General features: G+C 41.5%; 5 protein-coding genes across 8 annotated transcripts in view; 2 read left to right on the top strand and 3 right to left on the bottom strand.

The window, feature by feature from the left end:
* Window positions 1-73: 73 nt before the first annotated feature.
* Window positions 74-1,341, top strand: timm13 (translocase of inner mitochondrial membrane 13 homolog (yeast)). The gene is made up of 3 exons (XM_085928801.1): window positions 74-377; window positions 547-615; window positions 744-1,341. The coding sequence occupies exons 1-3, from the start codon at window positions 258-260 to the stop codon at window positions 840-842; spliced, it is 288 nt and encodes a 95-aa protein (XP_085784927.1). The 5' UTR covers window positions 74-257; the 3' UTR covers window positions 843-1,341.
* On the bottom strand, window positions 861-6,225 carry tmprss9 (transmembrane serine protease 9). Its single transcript, XM_085928552.1, has 15 exons — window positions 6,087-6,225; window positions 5,874-6,001; window positions 5,647-5,714; window positions 5,383-5,558; window positions 5,259-5,309; window positions 4,990-5,103; window positions 4,753-4,918; window positions 4,373-4,647; window positions 4,159-4,301; window positions 3,784-4,060; window positions 3,591-3,704; window positions 3,343-3,511; window positions 2,528-2,793; window positions 2,211-2,347; window positions 861-2,120 (listed from the first exon to the last, which is right to left on the bottom strand). Exons 1-15 carry the CDS (start codon window positions 6,223-6,225, stop codon window positions 1,959-1,961), a joined length of 2,385 nt encoding a protein of 794 aa, XP_085784678.1. The 3' UTR covers window positions 861-1,958.
* A 1,160-nt stretch (window positions 6,226-7,385) lies between these two features.
* On the bottom strand, window positions 7,386-8,574 carry lsm7 (LSM7 homolog, U6 small nuclear RNA and mRNA degradation associated). Its single transcript, XM_085928110.1, has 4 exons — window positions 8,507-8,574; window positions 8,152-8,242; window positions 8,016-8,087; window positions 7,386-7,781 (listed from the first exon to the last, which is right to left on the bottom strand). The coding sequence occupies exons 1-4, from the start codon at window positions 8,510-8,512 to the stop codon at window positions 7,639-7,641; spliced, it is 312 nt and encodes a 103-aa protein (XP_085784236.1). The 5' UTR covers window positions 8,513-8,574; the 3' UTR covers window positions 7,386-7,638.
* A 457-nt stretch (window positions 8,575-9,031) lies between these two features.
* Window positions 9,032-10,923, top strand: LOC147047027 (kelch-like protein 23). Its single transcript, XM_085928643.1, has 3 exons — window positions 9,032-9,956; window positions 10,131-10,542; window positions 10,620-10,923. The coding sequence occupies exons 1-3, from the start codon at window positions 9,032-9,034 to the stop codon at window positions 10,921-10,923; spliced, it is 1,641 nt and encodes a 546-aa protein (XP_085784769.1).
* Window positions 10,924-10,978: 55 nt separating this feature from the next.
* The window catches only part of cers4a (ceramide synthase 4a), a 32,481-nt gene continuing 15,841 nt past the window's right edge, over window positions 10,979-27,618 (bottom strand). The window contains exons 1-12 of one of the 4 annotated variants that reach the window (XM_085927528.1): window positions 22,579-22,723; window positions 19,319-19,413; window positions 18,624-18,794; window positions 16,251-16,368; window positions 14,850-14,968; window positions 14,688-14,745; window positions 14,501-14,551; window positions 13,577-13,669; window positions 13,162-13,290; window positions 12,773-12,879; window positions 12,524-12,680; window positions 10,979-12,420 (exon numbers count right to left, since the gene is read on the bottom strand). In XM_085927528.1, coding sequence (XP_085783654.1) covers window positions 12,229-12,420; window positions 12,524-12,680; window positions 12,773-12,879; window positions 13,162-13,290; window positions 13,577-13,669; window positions 14,501-14,551; window positions 14,688-14,745; window positions 14,850-14,968; window positions 16,251-16,368; window positions 18,624-18,793 — 1,194 coding nt within the window. In that variant the 5' untranslated portion in view covers window position 18,794; window positions 19,319-19,413; window positions 22,579-22,723 and the 3' untranslated portion in view covers window positions 10,979-12,228. Of the gene's footprint in view, window positions 12,421-12,523; window positions 12,681-12,772; window positions 12,880-13,161; window positions 13,291-13,576; window positions 13,670-14,500; window positions 14,552-14,687; window positions 14,746-14,849; window positions 14,969-16,250; window positions 16,369-18,623; window positions 18,795-19,318; window positions 19,414-22,578; window positions 22,731-27,618 lie in introns of those variants that run through there. The other 3 variants (XM_085927527.1, XM_085927529.1, XM_085927530.1) reach the window with 3 other exon arrangements.

Below are 27,618 nucleotides of genomic sequence, written 5' to 3'. Positions count from 1 at the left end.
ATTCAGTTCACTTAAAAGAACTGGAATGCACACCACTAGTTACGTTTCCACCTAGTGGGCGCATTAACGTCTCATGTGTTATCTCTCAAAAACTACAATTCCCATCTCTGACGCAATATACCGGAAAAGACGCTAACCGGCTTCCGTTGCTGTCAAGGGCACCGGGATCTTAGCTAAACTCACAGTAGCTGTCCTGCACGTGTGTTTCCTGGCAAACTTTTAACGACAAAAATATTAAACAGCTATTTTTTCCAGCGATGGACAGCTTCGGTTCAGACTTTTCAGCAGGTGGGGCTGGCGGTAAAATGGACACCGGCACGATCATGGAGCAGGTTAAAGTCCAAATTGCGGTGGCAAACGCACAGGAGCTGCTGCAGGTAAAAGCAATGGAAGCTAAAGCTAGCCGTGCTCATCCAAGGCATCATATTTTGTAAAATCGGACAGCAACCATTCTTTTGTTCTATGGTATATATCACGTTATTTTTGGTCAGTAAAATGTGCTTGCATGATTAATAATCATGACTTTTTTTTCCTGTGCTATTTCAGAGAATGACAGATAAATGCTTCAAGAAATGTATAGGGAAACCTGGAAGTACATTGGACAACTCAGAGCAGGTATGTTCACATCATGCAAAGTTTATTAGAAGTTAGTTATTTTTCACACCCTTATATTTCAAAACATTCTAATTGTCATGATCCTGTATATACATTTGTCTTCATTAATCTATTCTTTATTATCACAGAAATGCATCGCCATGTGCATGGACCGGTATATGGACGCTTGGAATACCGTTTCCCGAACGTATAACTCCAGACTACAGAAGGAAAGAGCTCGCATGTGAAAGGGCATCCTTTCCCACTTCTTTTTTTCTTTTTCCTTCCCCCCATTGACCACTGCCCACCTATGGAGTCTGAGGTCACCTGATGTTCCTTATGGATGCTGCACCGTCACAACTTCTTTTCCCCCCCCTACCAATGCCTCTAGCAGGCTGGCACAGCTTGCCGACTGCAGCCATAGCAGTGTGGACAACATTCAATTCAGTAAATGTTTTTTTTGTTTGTTTTGTTTTTTTAATGGTATGTTTTTCATATACTGGTATTGTGGCTGAAAAGAAGTTTTGCGCCGGACCTTGTATGTGTCCCAATATTTCTGAAAAGGGTATGTTTGTGTGATAAGTAGCCATGATTGACTTGAAATACTATTCAGCACAACCGCATTGAGGTTGGTGTGTGCATACTATGGACAGTCATTTGGGTTTCTCTAAATAAATAGGAATCATATAAGAATACAAATGCCAGTCCTGTTATTGTGTGGCGTTGCAACAAAAAATTTTTTTTGGGGGGAGCGAGGGTACAAAATAGGCTCTATATGGATCACATTCATTTTGTAATAGAAAATTGTGGCTGGTCATCGTAGGCCAATAAAACTGACATAGCTTAATATTAGATGATTGTTTCATAATGGGCTACAGTATCATAAACAGTTGTAGTTATTCAACTCATAGAATTTTTAGTTTAAGAAGCACTGACGTTTGCAGGTCTCCAAACTCGGAGAACAAAACCCAGTTTTGTCTGGCTTTCCAGCTGTCACACTATCTCCTCCCTCCCCACAGTAGCCGGCTTGTTCCGGCAGGCTCTGCTTTAAGCTGCAGTGGGTACGAGAACTATTTAAAACATTTTATTTATTTTTTTAAATGACTGAGGGTCACGTTTGCTGCAATGGGCAGCAAAGTGGTCAGCAAAAATGCGTCTCAGTTTGGGTTGGATTTAAATAAAGACATTCAAACACGATAGTTTGCTTTCCTACTACTGTCTGTGAGCAATAGTTGAAGACAGCACCCATGACCGCACGCAAGGCCATGCAAGTCAATACTGCTGTGACTGAGATTGATGTAACAACAAAAAAGCGACCTGACCTGATCAAAAATGTCCATTGCTGTATTCTTGCCTCACTTGCTTCAGAAAGACAAGTATGATGATATCCAATTCCGTACAGAAGTCACTCGAGTGTAAATCCCCGGAAAACCTACTCGTCCACATCCGTGTCCCCAGCTGGTTACCCCGGCGACGAACCATTGGCCGAAGCCTTCGCGACAGGTTAGAGGACCCCCGGAGTCTCCCTGGATGAAGAAAAATTGTTTTGAACGTACAATGAAATGAGTGATTTTATTACACACGTTATAAGAAGGCCTTTGAGGTAAATATCTTACCAAACAAGTGTCCCTGCCTCCCTCCATGTAACCAGCACACATCATGTGAGGAGTCAGGTTGTCTCCGTACGATTGCCGGCAGTCTTCCTGCTCAATGGTGCTCACCGGTGCTTTTTGCAGCAGGTTGGTCGGTGAACCTTCCAAGTAAGAAGCGTGTGTGTGAGGGTCTTTTGCACAGCAATAATGTTGAAAAGTAATTCAATCGAGAGACTGGAGAAGTCACAGAAAGACAAGTGGGCGTCGAGAAATTTGTCGAGACGGAAAGTTGCACGTTCAGGTTGTTGTGAAAAGACTTAATGGTGAAAATGTTTTCTTACCCCCTTCCCTGATGGATCCCCATCCTGAGATGTAGCACTCAGCGTCTTGCAAGAAGCGGTGCGCTGGTGAAGGGAGACAGACGGACTGGATGGTGTGTGACATGGGGGCCGGGATGAGAAGCTCCAACAGGGCCACATCGTGGTCCATACTGGTGCCATTAAAATCAGGGTGGATGATGACCCTCTGGATGGGGATGACCACGGCTCCCACACCAGAGCGCAGCACAGAGCCTAAGCTCACTGCCCAGTGGGCGGGGCTTCTATCACTGCGGGATAAAGTTAGTCCAAGTTCAGAACAAGTTTGTCAAATCAAATTTACAACAAAAATCCAGCCTCAACAAAAATAATGATGCTCCATTTGGTCTTTCACTTTGTTTTATATTAACAGTACAAAAGTCATGCTGTTTTGTTTTTGTAAACTTTTACATGATCAATTAAGATCCATTGCAATAGCTGTATTTCTCTATATTACATCTACAAAGGTAATAATGTCAGAGCTCAATGCTAACGCTAACACATGTTTCCCCTTTGGGGAACTGATATTTGAACACAAATGGTGCAGCAACACATTTAGACTTGACAGTCTTACATTCTTTATCCTCTGAGAGGAGCCATGTACAGTACAGCATATTGCCTGTCTACGCAAAGTGTGACAACATGTGTCGAATGAATTGATTAATTAATTAAACACATTATTTTGTGATTTTATTGACTACGTCAATCCACATTCCATAAAAACACCCCTCAAATGTTCTACTTGTAATTCTTATCTTTTTGTTAAGTGCAGTGTACAGTGTGTTTTGCAAACTTCTCACCTTTTGAAGCAGTGGGCGGCAGTCAATAACCATTTGCTGTGAACGAGAGTAGCGCCGCAATGGTGGAGTCTCTGGTACTGAAGGCTGCCGATCCAAGGCCACTCCCCTCTGCGAGCCGTGACGCCACCCACAATCCGATTGCCGCCCAACGCGGGACGCTGACCGCAGTCTGAAAAGTCCAATTAAAATCAGCTTCGATGCTTCTCCAGAACTGAGTTGCAAAGTTCGCTTGAAATATTTCAACAGACCGCAATTTCTTTCATCAGCCTGGTTTGGGCAGTCGGTGATGCCGTCGCATTCTGGATTTAACTTGTTGATACAGGAAGTGGGACTGCATTGGAAGCTTCCACTGCAGTGTGAGACTACAAGGCATGATAGAAGTGTGTTTGGAAACAAAACAATCAAGCATGAAACATTTGCTATTGTTCATTTGGTCGGTACCAGGAAGTATTGGGGCGTATTCCACGTCCATGGTGACTGTCCTATGAATAGAAGCACTCACGGCTGGAGCAGTGACCGGCAGAGTGAGCTCATGCTTGGGGGAATAATGAACCAAGCTGGGGTTCACGTGACTAAGAATCCACCTCTGGAGCTTGGTGACCCGTGAGTAAACCCCAGGCCTGTAGATCTGGGCACAGCCAATACCCCAACTCACCACCCCTGCCAGGAAATACCTCCCTGGCGCCCCCTCACACACCAAAGGCCCCCCGGAATCACCCTGGAAATAAAAGACCAAGTCTTCTTAGTCCAGTTTCAGCTAAGCAAAAGAATGCATGCTGTAAAAATGAAGGGAAAAAAATCTTCACAAGCACTAACCTGGCATGAATCCACCTTGCCCTGCAGGAATCCAGCACACATCATGTTGGAAGTGATCGAGCCTTTATACAAAGGCAGCTTATCGCACACCTTGGAGTCGATGATTTTCACCAAGGCCTTCTGCAGTGTGGAAGGCATCTCATCTGAAAGACAGTTGAGAGCATTTTTCGACATCACTTGCTACTACCCCAAAATGCCCTTCTGTGTGACTCACAACTAAACTGGTGCAGAGATCCCCATCCTGACACCACGCATCTCTGACCGGGAGCGAAGACGTGAGACGGGGCTGGCAGGCAGGCAGGTTGGACGTAAGGGCTGAAGGTGAGAGGACTCTCCAGTTCCAGCACGGCCACATCCATGTCGGTGGTCATGTGGTTGTAGTCCGGAGACATCGTCACTGTTTTGATGTTGATTGTTTTGGACTCTGACTCCTCCCCGCTCACCAGACTAGCTCCCACTAGCGCTGTCCACTCTTTGGGGTTCTTGGCGCTACAAAACAAAGCAGAGGATATTTTTTTTCAACAAGCAGGTCATATTTGTACATTTGAGAGACATTATATTTTTTTACTAGGCTGAAGTAATTGAAGCACCTACGTTTCAAAGCAATGCGCGGCACTGACCAGCCACTTTTGGTTAACGATGGAGGCGCCGCACGTGTGCTGTCCATTCAGCCTGAGACTGACCTGCCATGGTAGCTCTCCTTGTCGGGCATCTTCGCCGCCCACGATACGATTCCCCGTGGCGCTTCGCATGCCACAATCTTAAAGGTAAGAATAAGATTTCATCAACACCACAACAATAAAATTGAGGGAAAGAAAAACAGTGGTTTACCGCAACGAGCTTCATCAGACCCATCTGCACAGTCCGATACAAAGTCACACTCTGGGTTCAATTTGGTGATACACTCGCCGTTGTCACACGTGAAGGCTCTGTCGGGACAACTGTCTAAGAGAATCGGAGGACAGATTTTGATGGACACCAGTATGCGGACCACTTAATCACCTTGACCTTGAATTCATCACTTTGGATAAAAATTGGTGTCTTACATCATCAATCAGTATGTATTTGATAAAATGCTAACATCCTATAAGTGAACTCACCATCACCCAGTGTATCATCTCCAATACTGTAAAATGATTTCCCACTGGCACCTGTGTATGAAGTAGAAGGATTAAATCCACGTGAGATGTTTCAGAGAGCTAACAGTCGACTATTGTTTCCAACCCAGTAAGACGATAGCGTTGATGTGTCCAAACTCAGGGACCTCCAGCGGATTGCCCTGCATCACCGAGGTGAGCCCTGCCCTCAGCAGGTCCAGAATGAAGTTCTCGGAATACTGTTGGAATTTGGAGACCGTGAAGACCAGTCTTAATGTTGCCATCACGTTACCATTCATGTTGCTGAGAAGGAAAAAAAATGGGGAAAAATGCACCATTCCAATCTCTCGGCAATAAGAAAAGATGTCTTTTTTTTTTTGGATGAACTTACCCAAAGGCAATAATATTACAGTCAACGTAGTGATGCGATACTGATGAGGAAGCAAAAATATGTTTGACCTGTGAAAGTAAATAGGAACAATTTAGCATATAAATGAAAAAAAGGTTGCGTGAGTGAAAATTTTTAATTCTACAATTGAACAAAAATTTTTACATTTTGCTAATGTGAAAATTCCTGTTCAGCACCCAAAATATGTTTTTTTTTTTTTTAAAGTGTACCTTTGAAATTAGCACAGATGTCAGTACTAAGGAGAAGCCTGAGTTTGAATCCTGTAACGATGGCTCATGTTTGAGACCCTTCAGCTCAACTGTCTCCATGAAGTAATGCTGCTCCTGTATCAGATATGCTGCACACATATTCATACAGAGCACAACAAATGAAGACATCAAAAATGACGATATACATTTATACTATAAAAAAATAATCATCACCGATCAGGACTCCAACAAAAACTCCAACGGCGAGGAAGAAGAGGAGGCAGAATATGAGGGCACTTCTATGACAGGAGGTGCTGGAGGGAGCAGGCGAGGCTCCCGGAGCAGACCACGAACCTCCTCCATCATTCGCCATCTCCTTGTTGGATTTACAACAGCGGGCTATTCACATGGCAGGTGAAATCCAAAGCGGTCAATAATGTACATTGTACATATTGAGACTGGCACATCATCACTCAAGAAAATACAAAAAAAAAGGAGAAATCTCAATTCAAGCGTGCGGCAATGACTTTGTCCATGTGTATAAAATACTACAGTAAAAAAAAAAACTCACCCTCGTCGCCTCATTCCTTGGCCATGTGACATTTACAAGATCCCACACGACAAGATGTGAGTGAATGGGGAAAGCTCTTCAAGAGATGCTATTTGTTTCACCTGAGCAGGGGGCGTGTCCCACAGGTAACTCACCTTTTTCCCTTTACTTTAGCAAAGCGATGCTTCATCCCAAATCCCTTTTACGCCCTCCTCCCATCGACATAGATCCCTCTCCGGGCTTAAACGTGCGCTTTGTTCAAAGTCACACCCTGCATTATCTGCAGAAAAGAAAAACCATGTCAACATCTATATGGATAACTTAAAGCTGTTCTGAAGAGCTTCCTTGTTCTCCCTGTGTGTGGAAAACCTGCAGCTATGTGCTCCATGGACACGCTGACTGGACAAAGAGGAGGAGCTAAGAAGGCTGGAATTCTTTTTCCAGGCAGGATCACATCACCAGGAAAAGTTCACAGTGGTCAAATTGTTGAATCTGTTCGCACATTGCTTTGTATTAAATGTACGGGCCCAACAAGAGCGTCGGGTTGCTTGTAGAGTTGCACCCAACCGCCCAACTTTTTACTCAAAGTAGTTAATCCCTAAAGGAGTCTTTGCTGGTGTGCACACAGGCTCGTCTTTGCAATGTATTCAGCCAAATAAACAACTGGAGCTAGTCTCATAAGAACAAGGTGTTTCCATCTGAGGCTTTATGGCTATGTTCAAAGTCAGGTGTAATATAATATAAAATTTAAAAAAATTATAACATTTGCCCATTTTTTACCTGCTTGAACATGGCTGCTGTAACTGCAGTATTAGTCAATAAATACAATTTATTAATTAATCCACCGTGTCAATCAGTACGGTACATCATGTTTTCAAAGATTAATCTAAATTAGTTAGCATAATTTTTACTTGAATGACTCAATAAGGTATCGCCGAATCCTTATATCATTGTATAATAAAAGTTCATGAACAAATTGGAAATACAAAACTCAAAACAAGCTTTATTTTCTTTTATCAAAACCAAGAACAAATGGTAACGGGTTGATGATTCTTGACAATGAAAACACCGATACTATCCAAGCCTCAACTGAAATTCACACATGGCAGAGTGAAGCAATTTTTTTTTAGCTGACTAAATTACATATTAAAAAAAAAGTGACAGCTACTAAGAGTTTAAAATGAAAAACATAAAAAATACTTTCAAAATATTCTGATGTGCACAATAAGTGTTTTGTTAGCCATCCTGCTGCTGTATGAAAGGATTTGGAATAGCTTCCATGCCATCCTGTGGACAAATGAGCACCACTGAGGTCCCCCTGCAGACCACCAGGCCCAATTGCCTGGTGTCTTCTGTCAGTTTGAGCTGGTCATCAGGATCTGGACAGACAGGCTCAAAATAAATGAATGAAGAAAACATACTGACCAAATCACTTTAAATCTCAGTTTCAACAATGTTCATTGATAAGGTTGTAATTATAGTATCAAAGAATGATAGGGTTAGTGCCAAAGCACACATTTTACATTAGAAAAATCTCCTGGCAGGTCTCCATAATGTTAAGGGCAATCAGAGTACATTTCATCAAGACAAAGAAATATAAATACACAACTCACCACGCATATACTCGATGGTGCCGTCCAATACAAGGTTCAATAGTGGGTCGAAGCCTTTAAGGACACCACTCGCTGGAAAGGAACCCACACATAAATCCACGTTGTTTTATCACACCATATTGATGAATGCACCCACCTTCTCGTCCTCCTTGAAACTTAACCCGAATTGGCTTGTCGATGTACTTAGACAAATCAAAGATACTCTCCTTCTTCTTCTTTTCTTTATCCTAACAAGCACGGTGGAATGTTGTTATTTTGTAGCCTTGCAACACTATGCCGCACACAACTTACTGGTAGTTTAGCACCAGGCTACCTGAAGTGGCCATATGAATTAGCAGCTTGTAAAATGACTAAATCCCTCAAAGAAACACTCGATGTACATCCAAAAAGACAGCAAGAGACGACAGCATGCCACTCGTGAATGTTTGCGTGGAGGTTGATTATATAAAGTGCATGGAATTTAAATGAAAACGAAAATTGCACGAACTTACCGCCATGTTGGTTTTGGATCCCGGAAGTCAAACTTTGACCTCAACGAGGCTCCGCCAATCAAATTGCGTTGCGCACAAAATGGAGGGACTGACGTCAGAGTTCGACTTTTAGATTTATTTTTTCTTTTCTAAAACTTTATTACTGTCCTGTTTATATCAGATTAAATATTATTTGTTATTATACAAATTCTGTGACGTAATGTACAATATTATTTATTATTCAAATTTATAACTGTGAACCCTGATTAAACAGATACATTGTATATATTTTCATTGCTTTGTTTGGGAGTGAACAACAGTATTATAATTATGATTATAATTTAAAACATGGTAATTCCATTTGCTAAATAAAATAACAAAGCACACAATGTTTATGATTCAGGATTTGATTTCCTTATTGATTTCATTATTTCTCCATGTTACACTGGACCAGGAGTTAGTCACGAGGATGTCAAGGAGTCTATTAATATCAGCAGTTGGTAGGCTGTAACCCAAAGGTCATTAGGCTCCGCTGCTTGTTGTGATATGGCCTGCAGATCAAACAGCCTTCTGCCTGAGCGGACAAACCGACAGGAAGAAGATGACTCCATTTTACAACCTGATGTCATGCTTCAAGTGGATGAAGAATCATTTTACGTCAACCGTCGTCACCTAGCATTTCATAGCCCATACTTCCGGGCTCTCTTCTTTGGCTGCGGTGTTGAAAGCACAAAAAGAAAAATAGAGCTTAGAGGACTCCGCTTGCAGTATTTCAAGGTGTTAATGCACCATAGCCAGACTTCCATTCTCACTCTGGACAGGGAAAATGTTTTGGGGATCCTTGAGACTGCGGATTTCCTCCAGCTGGAACGAGCCAAGCTGCTGTGCTGCAAGTTCCTTGAACGTGAGCTCCACCTCTGCAATTGTTTGGGAATGATGGCTTATGCCTGGCAACGAGGCTGTGCTCAACTCTTCAGCGCAGCAAAGCAGGTAGCCCTCACACACTTCTCTGATGTTGTCTCTGGAGAGGACTTCCTGTCTTTGCCTAAGGAGACCGTGGCACACCTCCTCGCCAGCGATGACCTGGCCATCCATAGGGAGGATTTAGCACTAGAGGCGGCCCTACTCTGGGTGTCATTTGATCAAAAAAGAGAGGAACACTTCCTGGAGCTCATTGAGCTGGTGAGGCCCGAGTCTCTGTCGTTGACGTTCATCTCTAAACTTTTGGACACAATGACAAACAGTTCCGACCCAAGAGCCAAACTCATCTGCATGCTGAATGAACATTTCCCAACTTCCTGGTCAATGGGGAGGTCCCTGAAAAGGACCAAAGAAACTCTTTTTGTAGTGGGAGGACCTCATGATCAGGAACAGCAGGCGTCCTATCAGTTTCAGCCACTCACTGGGAGATGGCAAAATTGTGCACCACTGCAGAGGAAGAACCTTACGCAGTACTCAGCAGCAGCAGTAGGTAATGGTTGTTTGCAATATTGATGACCTATTTGAAAAATATTCGATAGTGACAGCCCGAAAATAATCTTTTAGAGACATCTGATAATTGGGCCTTTCCTGACTGCAAGTGAAAGAAAAGCACGTGTGGAATGTGCTGTCCTGACATTTTGATGTATTTCCTCATTATATGTAGGAGACAGTGTTGTTGTGACAGGTGGCTACTTCCGTGACGTGCTCTGGTTCAGCGTGGACTGGGTCAGAAGATACGACTGTCGGAACCAGCGATGGTTAGATGGTCCTGCTTTGCAGAAGTCCAGGCACAGTCACTGCTCCATTGCGTTGGATTCCACTCTGTATGTCTTGGGAGGCAGCATGGACGAAGGGCTGGTGGCTGATGTTGAAAGATTGATTCTTGAGTCAGACGAGGCTTGGGAAAGCGTCGGCCACATGGACCGGGCGGTGGAAAGGGCAGCCGTAGCCTCTCTGGGCCAGTGTATCTATGTTGCGTGTGGCCTGGACGAAAATGGAGAGGCGTTTGGTGGAATACAGCGGTACGACACCAGGAAGAATCACTGGGATGTAGTCTCTTATTCCCCTTTTCCACGGTGAGTCCATTTAAATTTTTTTAGAGATGGTCTTTCTGTCAATAATCCATTGGGGGATAATCTGCACCATTCCTTAGATATGACCTGGTTGCCACTGAGCTCAATGGCGCCATCTATCTCTTCGGAGGGCAAGCTTTGCGTTTTGACGTGGAGACGGACGAGTGGACTGTTGTCCAAGAGGAATCGCTGGAGAAAAAGTTCTTCTGCGGCTGCAGCACAGTTAATGGCCAGATCTTCCTGTTGTGTGAGAAAAAGTGTAACAAAGCATTCCCCAATATGGTTTTGTTTGACCCTTATGTGGACACTTGCATCAAAGTGGAGAATGCCATACCATGTCCTGTTCCACTCAGAGGGTGTGTCACCATTAAAGTGCTTACATGAATGTGAGTGATGAAAGCAATGAAATTTTATGACATTTGAAAATATGACAGAAGTCTTTGCAGGGAGGTTTCTAGCCACTTTTAATGAAAAAGAAATATGACCATAGATTCTATGGCATAGAATGAATCATGGTTCAGCCCTTGAAGTGCTCCATATTGTTGTTTACCACGATGATCAAGCACACTTGGGATCTCTGTTCTATACTGCTGGTAACCACAAATTCATACTCATGATGGTATTTGATCAACTATTTTGCTCTTGAAGAGTCCAGATGTTTACCTCTGTAGATGGTATAGTCCATTTTCAGGAATGCCTATTCGTGTACATACAATGATCAACTGGATTCACTTCCAGTCACAGTTTTTAAAGTTAATCCTATGTGTCACAGGGTAGTGTAAAAACAGTAAGGCTAAGGCATAAACCAAAAGTGCTGTACAGAAAATCACAACAAAAAATGTCATATGATTTTTAAAGTAACAGCAAAACTAATAGGATTATGTACTCTTAAAAGGAATGTCAGTATTTTGACATTGGGAGGGAATATATACAATGATATGTTCTTCATCGTCCGCCAGAGGGCGTTAGATTTCTGTTGTGATATTTTGGGGCGTCACCCGATCACTTGCTGTCACCAAAAAAAAAGTTTATACCGTGTCACATGATGTTCTTGCAACACATTTGCACGAAGTAGGGTCACCCTGAAAAAAAAGTTGCATTACTGGAAGAATAGCTTTTCTCCTCAATGTAGTTGCATGAGAACCAAAAAGTTGCTGGAGCAGTTAAACAACAAATTTCCCAGAAAGTACGATAAACCTGTAGCCATCCGTACACCAGATTAAAACATGGCTTCCTTCAAGTGTATCAACTTTGTGTTCAATTTAACAGGCCCAGATTTCACAGAGTAGATCAATTGAGACGAGATTATATTTCAGTATTCAGACCTTTTGTGGCATTTTTTTTTTTTTGGCGGTGTGTGCAAGATATTTATACTATAAAAACGAAAAGCCTTGGCTCAATAAAGGTTGGGAAACACCATTGTAACAGATCAATTAAAATATCTCATGTATAAAACATTGACAAAAAACATCATAAATATAAAATGAACAGTGACACGACGAGTGATGGCGTTTCCTTCCAAAGTGACGCTGGGTGTTTAGATTTACAATCATTTGTGCTTTTTTTTTTTTTTTTTTTGCTACCTCTTTTTGTCAAAGGACGAAAAGCAAAACGCAGGCTGACGGTGATGTGAAATCATCAATGGACCGTTGTAAGGTATAATTTGTCCATAATGCTAAACTCCGGACTCTATCTGGCTTTGGGCAATCTACTGTTGAGATTCCTCTGGTTGGTCAGGTTGTTGAGCACACAGTTGTTCGCAAGCGACACCAGCTTGGAGTTGATAGCACCCTTCCTCTGCTCCCAGTTGCTCTCATCTTCCTCAGGTTCCTCTTCCTCGTCTGCCTCGCTCTCCTCATCACTGCGCTCGTCCCGCTCGACCTGTAGACAAAAATTGAGCAATTATTGTTCATTTATAATCATTTTAAATTCATTTGATGATTTGGTAATGAATACACGCAAACTTAACCAATCACGGACTCACCTTTCCCTTGAACATAAACTTGCAGATCATCTGCAGGATAAGGTAAGCCCAGAAGATGTGCAGAGCTTGCAGCACTAACAGGAGAGCGTTGAAGAAGTAATAACCAAAAAAGGGCTCGAAGAAGTCAAGCGATAACACCAATGTTGTGTGGATGATTCTGGAAAACAAACCGTTTTGCATAACGGCAACTCAGTCCCAAGGCAGCGCCGTACTCCAAAAACTACACAAAGTAACACGACGCCGACCTACCTGCAGGGAAACACTACCAGCCGTGTAATCAGGAAGACCAGAGAAAAGACCACAAACAGTGAGTCACATGTCTTTGTCCACTTAGCGTAGTGAAGCATCTTGGCCGACTAAAAAAAAATAAAAAATGTATTACCCCTCTTTGTAATTAGTATAAAACAATTGTTGTGAAAAATGTTATTGAAACCAAAAAATCTATTAGTGGTTTTCCACATTTGCATCCAACTCCACACTGTGTTTACTATTTTAATTGTTGAAGCACACATTATGAAGCTTTCAGGTTTTTTGTATACTGTCAAATCAATAACATCACCCAAAAAGTCATATTTAGAAAAGATAATGCATTGCCAATCATGGCAAGCCTCATTCGAAAAAACAAACAGCAGTCGTACCTCGAGCAGGAAGTCAGACGAGTCGTGCACCAGCATCACAAGCGTGCCGATCCTCACGTAGTTGGCGCAGTAGGAAAAACCGATGAGAAATATGGTGGCGATGTGATGAATGACCTGCTCCTTAAAATCCTGAAGCACACGCATATTGAAAAGATTATGCAGCACGTGGAAGATTTACACAGACGGCACTCCGGTATTATCCATCTTAGAATATTAAATGACACATTTACAGCAGGTGTAAAAAGTTGTCAGAAAATGATAAAAAAAAAAAAAAAGTATGATTTATTGGATGGAGGAATTAAATATTAACACTTGTGATGTAACCATATAATTGATGCATAATCAACATTTGTAATACAAGAAGTACTTTGACTAAGTATGTGCACAATCAGAGCGTGTAATTATATCTACTTACTTTTCGTTTCACGTCCACAGAGACACAGAGAAGCAGGGAGAGATAGAAGCCCATTTCAAAGGTGTAATACCAACTATGGGCACTGGCGACAACCTGAAAGAGTCAATTAAACGTTATCATGCGTATGATATATGCTACATTCCAATTGTCAACCTGCTCTTAAATCTCCAAAAGAGCCTTGGAATGAAAACACCTCTTGCAAACCGTGCAGCACTCAAGACAATGAAAGGAAGCCCACAGAACCCCAGAAAGGAAAAGCTGCAAAGATATAAGCGGTAACATAGCAACACAACATTCAGCCACCAACTATTGTTGATGTCAGTTTGAGGCTAAAGGAAAGGTTGGCTTCGTAAAAGGAATGCCGACTTGCAAGCATGCCTAACTGTCATCCGAGTTAATAGCTTTCCAAACTAGTGCTAGCGTGAGTAGTCGGGCGGCGGTTTTGAACATTTGTGACAGGTTCATTGACATCACATAATGTACTTGACTTTTGTCATATTCATTGCTTTCACTACCTTTCCTGGATAAAATAAACACTTGATGACTCATGACTACAAAATAAGGCAGAAGAATAGTCTTGCCAGCACTGATGCGGTTTGAATACCGATACGAGAGGTCATGAAAATGATAGGCAGGTATTTAGCAAGTATTTATATGGGTGCACTGTTTGTGTGTGTGCGTGCGTGCGTGTCTATGTCTCTTCCTCTGTCTGTTGTTCTGCTCGGCTTGAGGATAACAGATATCAACGTCACGTAATAGTGACGCTAACTCGGCGTATGCACCAACACACATCTTACTATGTATACTACTATCTAAACCATTTATAGAAAAAAAAAAATCACATAAAAAAAAAAACTAAAGCTGACTAGGAGAATTAATAAAATGCAGGGAAATCTGTTTCATAATCTCGCTTTACTTTCTTACCTGCTTCGGAAAACCCTGCCAACACTCTCTGGGATCCCAAAACCATGGAGCCTGGAAGATCACAAAAAAAAAACATGACTTTAGTCTTGACATCAGTTTTAATACAGTGAAACAATAAAAATGTACAAGTAATATTGTGTTTATTTTGAAGGATGATGAAAAATATATCAGCAAACAACAGACTTACATGGAACAAAGAACCGAGCCCCGCTGCGAACGCTGCGAGGTAGAAGACAAAGCGCCAACTGCAACACATGAAAAGGAAACTGAAATTTTCAGACATTGTCAGAATTGTTATGATTTTTGCCTTGTGGCGGGTGGAGCACATAATAGTTTGTTTGAGACTCACGAGGCCTCGCAGAACTTTTTGGTATTGGTGGGTCGGTCCTGGTTTCTTCTGTGCCTGAACCAGCTTTGGATTTTTGATTGGGAAAGTCCACAAAACTTTCCCAAGCTCGCCAATTCACTCTAAGGGAAACACGAAAATACCATTCAAACAATTGCTGCAGGCTTTCTCTGTGTAGGAGGAAGCATTTGTTCAATCTTGCTGGCTGACATTTCAGTCGCCATTTTTTTTTTTTTAAGAAATGCAAATTAGCTCGTGGTGTTTATTCAACCTACTGTGGTTTCCTGTATTTGCAAGCATATGACTAAAGTGCGCACAAACAAATTTGATGGGCGCAAAACCCAACTTGTCTACACATGTACGCTGATGACAAAACATCAGACGAAACTTAAGATGAGGGCCAAGGTATGATGATCCTGTAATGAACCTGTCTAAAACTCGTCTGTTCACCGATGAAGAGGGAAAAAATAGTCTCGGTTTAACGACGGCAATTTTACAGTAATTAACAGTTCCATAAAGTTTTTTTTTTTGAAACTGTATTTGTTTACTGATGTTATTTCGGCTTTATGTTCTGTAAGTCCACAGGGATACCCTCAGACAAAAATCATTCTAGGAGTTATTGCACTGCTATGACGGCACATCAGTCATCATGCCTCGTCTCACGGGAACTTTTTCAGACACTTCCTTATTGTGAAACAGGTGCCAAGTAGTCATCAAAAAAGTTTGCAGTGCAACCGCCAGTTATTACACAATCTCGCCTCACATGTAAAGCATTTAAAAAAAATAATAGATCGCTTTAGAAAAATATATAGAAGTGCTTAGCATGTTTATCCATTTGATCATTTTCCACCTGGTCAAATTTTTGTATTTGTATAAACAAGACAGTGGACATAAAGTATTTATATGATTAATTTAGTATATTAATATTGATTACATTCTTTAATTCAGTGTTTCTTAACTCTTACCACCAAAGAATAATATCACATAAAGTATGAATACAAAAATAATGACAATCTCAATTTACTTGTCCATTTAGATACTAATTGTGAAATATTGAACAAAAAGTTGGCATCCTCGTAGGGAAGCCATGATTCATTTTGTTGTATGAATAGCAACATGAGCTACACAGCTCAGAATTTAATTGCTTCGGGGTGAAAGTGAATATTTGCGGATGATCACAGCGTAGTAGTTTGCTGAGGCCTGGTCATAGAAATCGATGTGAAACCTCCAAGGCTGTTATGTAAAACACACCACCAAATTAATTCCCACCGTGACCTTTCCGAGAATCCAATTTAGAGCGTAAGGGTCAAGCAGAGCATTCAACTGCCTTTGCCCTTTTGCACGAACTCGTTATCTGAATCAAACAAACAAAAAAAAGATGGAGGACGGAGCAGAATCACATACTTGTGACGGCTGACGGTTGTTTTGTTTGTAGAAGTTCTCCAGTTTTGCAATAGGGGCGGCTCGAATCCTAATCCGGTCCTTCACACCTAAATGTTTACTTAAGGGGACAGCCACAACCCTGTTGAAGACAGAAAGAGAATCCAAGGGGATAAATTACTCAACCACATTCAATATTAATGCCATCAACAGCTGTTCAACGCGACATCACATCAGCGATGTAACTTGTAACGGCAACCCGATAGGCCATTATGCTGCTCCCTTGCGACACATTGTGACGTTTGTCTTTGCCGATACGGCATCAAGTCGACATTCGATCCGCATGCGTGTGTCTCGCACGGTGACGTTGAAGAAAAAGAACAATGTTGTTGTATTCACAAGAGATCTTGATTACGTCCCGTGCGTGTAACACTACCTCAGAAACAATCATCCTGAAACAGGCAGACGGGATCGAGAGGTCGGAAAAAGGCCGGGCGACCCCACCACACACACACACACGCACACACACACACACACACACACACACACATAAAAGATTTGACTCAAGTTCATTATATTCACCCCTCATGCTAATTCTCAGCATACATGTACTGAGGCACTGAAAACACTATGAAGACAGATGTGGAATAAATAAATATAATTTAATCCCAAATATGTTAGAATAAGGCATTGATGGCTCATCACTGATGCATGCCAATACAACATGGGCACATGACAATCTGGAGTAAACGAGGGATTGTATTCGTGCTCAGTGTTAAGGTTGATAAAATGCTCTCTGAGATAAGGCATGTCGAACAGGCTTCATATCTGTTGATCGTCACGTCACTACGCTAGCTTTCTGTCACTGTTGACTTATTGTTGACAAGCTGTCAGCCAGCCGAACCAGTCCAGTGTGCGCCATAACCTTTTCCTGAACCACTGTACTTTGAAAAAAGATGTAGAGGTGCAAATCACCTTGGTCAACTTTATATCATCCACCCGCTTGCAGTTCCTCGTTAACATTTTTTGAGCATAAACTCCAGCTAGTCTGTTTCTGCTTCGGAATTTAAAGGTAAAGGGAGGAATCTCTTCCATTGGCCTGTTTTCATTCCCACTACGGCGCAAACGGCCCTTTCTGTTAAATGAACCCAGTTAGACTGCATGTGGTTTGTGCTAGACAAAAAATGGGCCCATGATGTTTCTTTCAAAAAGTTACATTTGCATTAGATAGTCGTACTGACCTAAAAACACTACAAAATGCAATGAACTACATTTACAACCTAATTTGTCAATAAATGAAATAGTATTTTGGTTTTATTCCCAACATTTTATCATCATCATCATGGATGATGTCTTTAAGCAGATTTCAGCCTCTGTGCAGCCAGAAGAATCAGAGAATAGCTTCTCACACAACAGTCATAATGACGCTGAGAGCGCATTTGAGACCTTAAAATCATCCGTCCGTTATTTCCCTTGCTGGTTAAACACTTAGCTTCGTCTGTAAACAGTGAAATGGCACTAACTAGAAATATTTGACATGTCGCTTAGAATGGTCATCACTGTCAATTGCAATCCTCTTTCAAAAGCTTTTTTTTAAAAATATTTTGCTGAATGACACCAAAGCTAAATATTTCAGCTCCTTAAAAAAAAAATCATCAGCCATTTCGCCTTTATAACCCCTGACTATGTAAACACAGGGATTGAAAAGTATAGAATTTTTCTCAAGGAGTATTTTCATTATGTCATCAAATTCCCTCTTGTCATCACCACGGCATTGCCTGCCTTTGTTGTTTCTTGCTCCGCTGGGAATTGTGTAATTAGCACAACTGGGGATATAGGTTTGCGGTGGATCAGCACAGAACAATTAGCCACGATTGATTTAAGCATCTGCAGAAGAAAGAAAAAAAAAACACAGCCTCAGCTTTTACTGATTTAACACTGCAGCCACTTTATGTTTCATATGGTCAGATGCTTTTAGAGCAGAACATGCAGTCAGCAGCTAAAAGTGTCTACTCACGATGTTAAGCTTCCCCCCTACACGTCTGAAGAACACCCCCTGAACCACTCTCACTCTAATGCAGCAAACCAGCCAGCGTGACGGGCACAAGAGGAAGGAAGAACTCGACACCCCCATAATTATACACCTAGCGACCGCAACATGGTACACCGCATCTAATGGGAATATAAGAGCTGCATCAAACGATATGCATCTTCAATAAAAAAAAAAAAAAATGTGGATGTGTGAGCTATTCCCATAAACCCTAACACACATCAACTTTTTCTTGAAGGGTGCAATCATGTATCAGTATTGAACCCAAAGCTAACTAACAGGCGCATATGTAGGAATTTCTGCAGATTGATGGAGCGTGCTAAAAAAAGTCAAATCCAAGCACTCACCTCTCAAAAACATATCTCAAGGCTATGAAAGCAAAGGCCACTGGCAAAGTGTAGATGAGATCTCTGGGTAGTGGATAGTGACCTTCACTTGTATCCATGTCCTGCCAGTGAATGCCAGGGGGCAGCCAGTACCTATCCTGCCACAGCCATTCATTTAGCAGGGCTTCCATCCTGGATGAGGGAAATGACAGATCTTTTCATGTGACCCCGTTTAAACAGATGTCAAGTCATATGCTTAATCTGCTTACATCACAGTGCAAGACACACAGCACAAAACAAACACAACAATGAAGGCACGCACATGCTGGTGAGTTGAGTTGGAATAGATTCTGACAGTCACATTGATTGATTGATTGATTGATTGATTGATTGATTGATTGATTGACGCGTTGATGATGCAGGGAAGCCCCCCCATTATGCATCCCACACATCACACACACCACTTGGATTGTATTGAAAGGACATCACATGCTAATATGAATTATGATAAATGTCAAGAACGCTAAATCAGAATCAGAATCGCCCCCCCCCCCCCCCCCCCACACACACACAGGTACGACGCACACATACACATTCACACACAGCTATGTAAACAAGCACGCCTTTTTGCTTCTTTCGTTTTGTTATTTTAAAACGAACATGCCAATTTTTTGAAATGCATAGAAAACCAAAAGACAAAACGCAAAATGTCTCACCTGCTCGCGCTGCTGTGAGGAGGATGACAAGCGCAGAGCGTCAAATTGACACAGGAGGAGCCTTCAGACGCGTCTTGCTCCAGCCAGGGGCGGAGCTAAAACGTTAACAGCGTCACATCGTTGGGAGGGGGGGGGGGGGGGGGGGGGCGTCATCGGGAAATACAATTCAACCACTGGAGGAGGCGATAAGAGGGAACATAATGGTCGCAAAAAAAAGAATAACAATGCTGAGTTTTAAATGATTGACATTAAGAGTTTAAATATAAAGGGGGTGGTATGTTTACTTTTTACAGTCCCGGCATGTGTCATTTATACTTGAGGTTTTTCATTTGATTACATTGTACTTTTCTTTTTATAGACTTAAGATGCTTTTTCACCATAATTGTGACTTCCCAAAATACGTGCAAACGCATGCAATACATGAAAATGCATTAGGTACATGATTGACATACTTGCATAAAAATTTGGGTCACGTTGGCGCCAGAATGGAATGTCATTCTAAACTAATACCTCTTGTAATTGTATTTCTGTGGTTGCAGTTAGCAATGCTTTACAACTGAAAATATAATCCCCAATTGTTCCTGACAGACATCCAAGTCATTTATTTCATGATTTACCTAAGTGATATTTACCATTGGACGACCAAAATCTTTGTTTGTCACTTTAAAACTGACATTGATATCCTTCATCAGTTTGGGGTAAGACCGATAAGATTTAAAACTGTGCTCACATGATGCTGCTTTTCATACCATTCATACTCTAACAGTAGAAAGAAAAAAAAACACTCCGCCCAGAAAGGAGATAAGCGATACAAACCATTTCCTTCTTATACAGCACCATAACCACAAAACAGGATATACACTATCTGCTATTTTTTGTTCATTCTCGTGAGCATATGCAAGATATGACACAATCTAGTACTGGAATCCTAAACATGGTGTGATTAAAACACAAATGCACAAAAAATATCCCGAGCTCTTAAAATATTTCCATCATAAAACCTTAATTAAATGTGCACCCAATGTTTGAAGTAAGATTTTAAAAAGACAACAAACAAATGTGAAAATACTTTTCCGAAAGCCAGCTGCTTCCTAATTTCAGATTTTTTTTTCTTGTGTTATATTCTTAAAATGATGATTTTCTCGGGTGTGTTTGCGATAAGCTATAATGATGAAACAAAAACATTTCATTCTGTGCTGTAAGTCAACAGTTCCATTTTTTTAATCGAACTACTGAAATAAATTACATTTTCGATGATATTGGAACAATGTTTGAAAATAAAGTTGTAAAATACTAAATGCAAATATATTGTACTTAAAAGCTAAACACAACTGAACTAACTATACATTTAGTATTTTGGTGATTCCTTGCGTACCACTAGAGGGAGTCATTCTAAACACCTGTGATACCCTTACCACACTTTGGGAATCACTATTCTAATTTATTGAGATGCACTTATCTATTCTTGGCCCGGACATCATTGTGACTGCTACCATCTTGAACCAAGTCAAAGTGCCTGAGAAACATTGTCAGTCAGTGTAACTGTAGATGTGTGCGAGTACTCTACACTTCTCAGGGTACTCACTGTGTCTTATTTACAAATTGTAGTCTTGAACTCAAGCCAAAAATCCTCCCCCCCCCGCACCTTCAGTGAGTGGTGGACCTGAACCACAACTAATCTTGTTTTTAATTGAGCGAGGCTTGTCTATATCTTGACGTGTGAACCTTCAGGCAAACGCAACACATGACAAGTAGCTGCAGAATGATAAGAGAGATGGAACGAATTTCTTTTTGCGGCAACAGGTGGGAATTCTCAAAATTGTGAGAATGTGACAGGTCTCGTAAGCAACTAAGAAGATTTAATGCAGCTAAAAAGAGCATTCTCTGGACTTTCTCAGATAATCTTCATACGAACCCTAAAGTAACGCTTAACTTCTGTTGAACATTATTGAAATGAACGGGACATTTTCAGTATGTAACCAGCCTCATTTCAGGCAAGATCTTTAATTCCCCAGAAGAAAATACAACAGTGTGTTGCCAGAGAAGGAATGCGGGCTGTCTGGAATAAAAGCAGGTCACTTCATAGAAGCTGGCACGGTGCATACACTGCAGTCACTTAGACATATATGCGCTGCTTTATCGTGAGATGGAATGAATACATATTGCACAAAATGTACCTTTGTGTTATCTATGAAATTAGATAAATGCTTTGTGTTTCTCAATAAAGTTGATTTTGAGATTAAAATAGACTATCCAGCACTTTCTGGCACAATTTAAAATGAACTTTTAAGGTATAATAATGATGAATTAAATGATTGTCAATCAGCCAATAGAATCAATAGATTTCCACAACCATAAATCAGTGAATACCCCACTAGCTTATTCAAAAGATTGGCCTTAAGGTTTACTCTGACTTTGACGGGCATGTGGGCGTGTGTTGCCAAAGTAAGTGCTTGATAATTGTTCAGACAGTCAAGTGAGTTTGTTTCCTGCTTGACAGCCAGTCTCGAAAAAAATGTGCGTAAGTATTGTAAAGCCAAAAGAGTTCTCTTTTTAAAGCAGTTGATTTTGCTAGCTTGAATAGCAATAATATGTTCAGCAAAGGTTGTTTATACATAGACACAAAATCTGCATATTTTTGTTTGTGTTTTAGACCTGCTGCATACAGAGTAAGATTGCTGTTTCCCCTTTGTATTATTGCCCTCGGCAATCTACTTCTTCTTTGACACCATGTTGTTTATGCTTCATTTTAAAAAAAAAGTAATGGAATACATTATGTGGAGTTTAAAGAATTAAAAGACATTTAGGGTGTTGCAATTTTCTGCTGCAGGTAGTTGGTTTAAATGTCAAAATCCTTGCATGCAAAAATCTGACCATAAATCACCCAGTGACATAGCAACCAGAGTTCATATGCTGAAAGGACAGGAAGACATGCCCAACCCTATGCAAAAGAAAAGCAAATGACATCATAATGGACCCAGAACAGTCACAATAAGCCAATGGCCAAGAAACAACTTGGCTGTGCTCACTCCCACAATAGCGCAGATGCCCCTTTCTAACCGCAACCATTTATAAAAACACCAAAAGAAAGAAAACTCCACCCAAGTGCAAAGTTCATGCAAAAATAGGGCCCATAAAAAGTTATTTCTCTACCTTCACCTTATACTTTCTTTGTGGAATATTTTCTGTTTTGCTATTTTCATATAGTTTTACACTTTGTTTACAACAAAACAACAAAAACAAAACAACTGGCTACTTACTGTTCACCCAACCATCAAAATGCAGAACGTTTCCTGGATGATTCCATTAATTTTGCCTAGAGATGGGAAACCCTGGTCCAGAAAGTCAAAACTTTGTCACAGTTTAGCTCTAGCAACAAATGCTCAACCAGCAGGTAAACTCCACATGCTCCTTGACCTGCTTGAATGGAACCACCTGTGGCTAAAGCTAAACCGTGGCGGCCATTTTACTTTCTTTACCTGGATTTCTCATCTCTGATTGTGACATATATTTGTTGCTACCAAGAAGATGAAATGTTCCTCAAGGTGGTGCTAGAGGAGAACTCTGGAAGTGTTAACACTCACGTATCATGGCAAGCTATTGAACGGCCTCAATATTTCATTTTGAATGATGGCATGTACTGTCCATCCACTCAAAGCCACGGCCCCTACGGTACCGTGGACCAGCGAGCACGGAGGCCCCTAGTTTGCGGTTGTCTGGTCCACTCTGCCAATAACAACATGGGCGGGGAGGTGGGAAATAAGTTCAGGAAAGCAGCTGGCTGACTGCACAGGGGTGGTGGCCACCTGCCCGTTTTGAGCTCCTGAGCTGCTGCTAAGGAATAAAACAAATTAATTCTCGAAAACGAACGGGTGGCTCTTGTCTCGACGGCGAGCGAGTCGGACCACTTTGTAAAGCCTTCCCACAGACATTGGAAAGGTTTCAATGGTGTCCAAATTTGGACTTTGAGGTGGTCAAGCCATGTGTGAAAATGATGTCTCATGCTTTCCAAAGCATTCTTTCACTATTTGAGCCTCATGAATGCAGCTATTGTCATCTTGGAATGCGCTCTCCTCGTCAGAGAAGCGGGGAGAGAAAAAAAAAAACCTTCATGGAAAAACCTGCTCATTTTGTAGATTCAGTCAGCCAGATGGCCTCATTTCTGGGGAACATGGAGAACTGTAGACCAACTGAAGCAAGTGCAGATTAGAACACCAGCACAATTTGTCGCCACTAAACATGATAACTGCATCACCTCCATCTCTCTTCTTCCCCTAAAATGCCCATCATTCTAGATTAGTGTCAATCAAGACTCTTAAAAACATGACATTTTCCATTGCAATAAATCATTTGTGCATTTGTGCTCAAAGTCGCTTAGCTTTTCTTACACCCACAAATATATTTTCATATATATTAGCCTATTTCGATCTAGATAGTTAGTTTTTTGTACAGGCAGTGTATTTTTAACTGACACACATTGCTTTCCCTGTACCTGCTTTTCTCATTATAACCTTGCAAGCATGGAGTTGTTGACCCCCACGCCCCCCACCCCGATCTTCCCTGTGATGCTTCTCGGCATCCTCTTCCTCACTCTGCCAGGTGCTTTCTGGGCTGCCAGCAGCTGCCAAAACTTGGCAAGCCCTCACGTGGATGCGCCTTCTTTTTCCCCCTTCTTCATTCCACTGCACTCTTCCGCCGGCTTTGCTGTTATTCCTCTTTCTTTTGTCTGTTGTGCTTGGCATCAATGCTCCTGCAGACCCTCAAGTGAGGAGTCGGTGAACTCCCCAGCTCTAAGTTAAGACAACAGTCCCCCCTCTTCTTAACACACACAATATCCAAGATCAGGCTTTCACAATAACTGGAGGCGTACAGTAAAAATGTTGCTCCTCAGAGTAACTGGGTCGCTCTTTCTTGGACCACGTTTGGCCTCCTTTCTGAGCATAACTATATCAATTTCTAGCAGTAGGGGGCGCCAGATATTGATGCATGATGAGAATTCACACACTGGAGTAATAACAGGACATATTTGATTCTTATCCAGAGGTACACATTTAACTTAATTTACAGTTGAACTTAATTCAAAATGTGTTCCATCGATTATTATAAAAATGTGTAGCAAACTATTGCAAAATGTGGTTTTAATTATCTTCCTTGCATGCATTCACTTTCATTTTTCATCGAATTCCTGCAAGACCCACATGTTTTCCCTACCAACAACTGCAAAAGTTATTTCCTGGAGGTATTTTTTTTTAGGTGCGCCAAGATAATAATAGTTGTTAGATAGATTCCTGCTGGGGAAGCAACAAAAGAAGTTGCCTCATGCAACAACCAGCTGTGAGGTCCGCTCGCATTGTGTGGTGGTAGACATGTGTTTGTGTACTTGGTCAAAGGCAAATTCTCATCCTTGGAAGGGGAGCAGAAAATGCAAACACTGTTAAACTGCAAGTGAAGACTTTTGATTGTCAAGTAGAAAGTCAGCAACTAAGCCTCTCTCATGCACACGTTTACAAGCTGGGTAAACTTCAAGTCAGGCAGGAGCTATGAAATATCTCATGGCTTCACCCTGAAAGTATTTGAAGACTCTGAGGTCATAGGGTAAAGAGTAAAGTAGATTTCACGTGGATCAACTGGCAATAGCTCAATTGCCGGCTTGATTGCAACTAACTAACTAACTAACTAACTAACTAACTAACTAACTGACTGACTGACTGACTGACTGACTGACTGACTGACTGACTGACTAACTAACTAACTAACTAACTAACTAACTAACTAACCAGCAAAATCAACAAACCCCAAAAAATTCTCCCATAAATGCTAGTAAAGATTCTAAAAGAATGAAATATTCATAGATTTTATAATTCTAAAAGAACTATTGGAAAAAGAAAATATCTGTCCTGGCATCTAGAGGTGAAGAGTTGAAGAATATTCCAGGGGGGGACCAGTGCCCCTGCGGCCCCTCCTCTTGCCCCACCAGTGGTGACAACATTTCGTTATTATTAACATACCCCAACAGCGTGTAAGTTTTACTGAGTACTGGTTATTTTGGCCAACTTTTCATACAACTCCCATCTGAATGCCTATGAGAACACAGTGGATTTTTCACGGGTATAACATCATTATTCTCATGCTTCATTGTAATTTTTTGGGATTAAAACACACAATTCAATGTGATCCATGAAGTCATCAATGTGAGGTACCTCATCATCCACTTCCATATTCTTATTAATGCACCCTTAATCAGACTGATAGAGTCAAACCTCAGGACAGGAAATGAATGACTCTGATTAGATATTTACAAGAGGGAGCAGCCAAAGTTGTTCATGCCAACATTTCAAAGGATTTCGGAAAGTTTTTCCACATGTTCTTGCATCTTGTCTTTTCACAGAGAACAAAGCTACAGGCATGCCAGTGATAGATAAATAAAAAGACCAAATTAAAGCTCATCCATAGCGCTACCCTTCAATGAGCCAGTCTGCGGTTCTCCTTCATCCCAGCTGTATTTCGGGGTAGCTTTACAGGTCGAAACGCGTGCCCCCTCCGTCTAACTCCCCTGACCACCACCGAATCTTGTCATTGTCTTTGTCTGACATCATCGAATTACGTACACCATCAACATCTGTCATCGTCATTTCAAGTAATGATTATCATTATCGTGCCGCCATTAGAGTCTAATCTCGGACTGCATCATATTTGGCTGAAGGGAAAGGGCGGGTTAGTGATTGAAGGAGTATATTTTTACAAATGATCGCACTGACTTGTTGGGGAATGTTCAAGAAAATGTGCCTAAATGAAAGACTATGAGCAGCTCTTCCACCTGGCGTTCAGACATTAAGCCTCACCTCTCTGTCTGATGATGGCGAACCTCCCAAATTTGTGGCATCATCTCACGTGCTGCCAACAAGCTATTCAATGGCCGCTCACGACCACCGCAATGGTCACTGAGCGGCCTTATCTGTCTCCAGCATTGACAGCTGGGAATGCGTCAGTACCTAATAGTCCATTATATTGTGTTTCCCGCTACACATTATAATATATGTTCGTATGGGTGGGGTTGCAAAAGCTTCCTGTTTTGGCAATGTTCTGCTTGAGTGGTACAACCAGTGACCAAAGTCTGACTTCAGAATGTGGACATAGCTCAAGTTTTGTCTAAGACAGGCATCAACATCCAAACCACATAATTGATACTTAAAATACATTCGCTTACTCAGCTTTTTTTTTTTTCTCCTTATAGCATCTGATCAATGTCAGCTTCGTCCTAATTGCAGAATCTAATCATCAACCACCCATCTCGTCCAGCTCCCGGTGTGTGTATATGAAAGTTGACTGATGGCGCTGAGGAATTTGCCCTACATCAGCAGAGCCTGCAGCTGTAAATCACATGACGAGCATTTGGGAATGACCGTAACAAAGACGGACGGCTGGAGTGGGACCTGACATTGGGAGTTGCATTCCTGAGGCCAGTTGTCTGATTACAGTCATGACAGAGAAGTTTATTCAATTCCCATACAATGTTTTATGTCAAACTATGTTGAGATTCCTCTTTTGGGAGTAAAATCACGCTTAGTCACAAAAGAAAATGTCAGCCTTGAGTGAGTGTTGAATGAAGAGAGGCGGCTAGTCTTCTTTTATGTTCTATTCGGGGTCTGCTTCACATTTCTAACATTCAAACAGTTCCTTCGCTTTACTTTATTCACTGACGCAGAATTGAGAAGAACAATTGAGTGAAACTCAACAAACAGCGCGGGGGGATGTTCACAGTTACATGCCAGCCTCCAACAAGCAGCAGATGCCGGAGACAACGTGACAGAAAGGTTTCCCCAGTAGAACCATAAAAGTCATCAATGCTAAGACATTTTGTTTTAAAGCCACTTCAGAGGAAGTCACGACAAATGCATGACCGAGCTGACGTTATATTAAGGGTGTGGATAAAGAGTGGGAGGGCAAAGATCTTAAAGATGATGAAGTGGCATCAGAGGACGCCTGAGGACTTCATGCGAGCTATCAAAGAAGACACTCAAAGCACAATAACAAATATTGACTCATTCGGGTCTCGCTGGCACGCCCCGCAGCTGGACTTTGACAGCACCAGCTTTCTGCTAAACAATATTTTCTTTCCCCCCAAACACACACATACTTGAATCTAGCTTTTTAATGCCGCCAATAATGTCACTCAACTATGACGTGTACAACATCAGGAACGGTTCAGACTAGAATAAACATGACAACATGACAAAAATATAAATCGTGGAATAAATGTAAGAAATTAGGTTGGAAATGTTGGTCAATGCTTGTGATCG

Source organism: Syngnathus leptorhynchus, chromosome 13, assembly GCF_054491065.1.
Source record: "Syngnathus leptorhynchus isolate UIUO chromosome 13, UIUO_Slep, whole genome shotgun sequence".
Classification (NCBI taxonomy): domain Eukaryota; kingdom Metazoa; phylum Chordata; class Actinopteri; order Syngnathiformes; family Syngnathidae; genus Syngnathus; species Syngnathus leptorhynchus.
The sequence above is the reverse complement of the archived record's forward strand: the minus strand, read 5'-3'. Positions and strand labels throughout refer to the sequence as shown.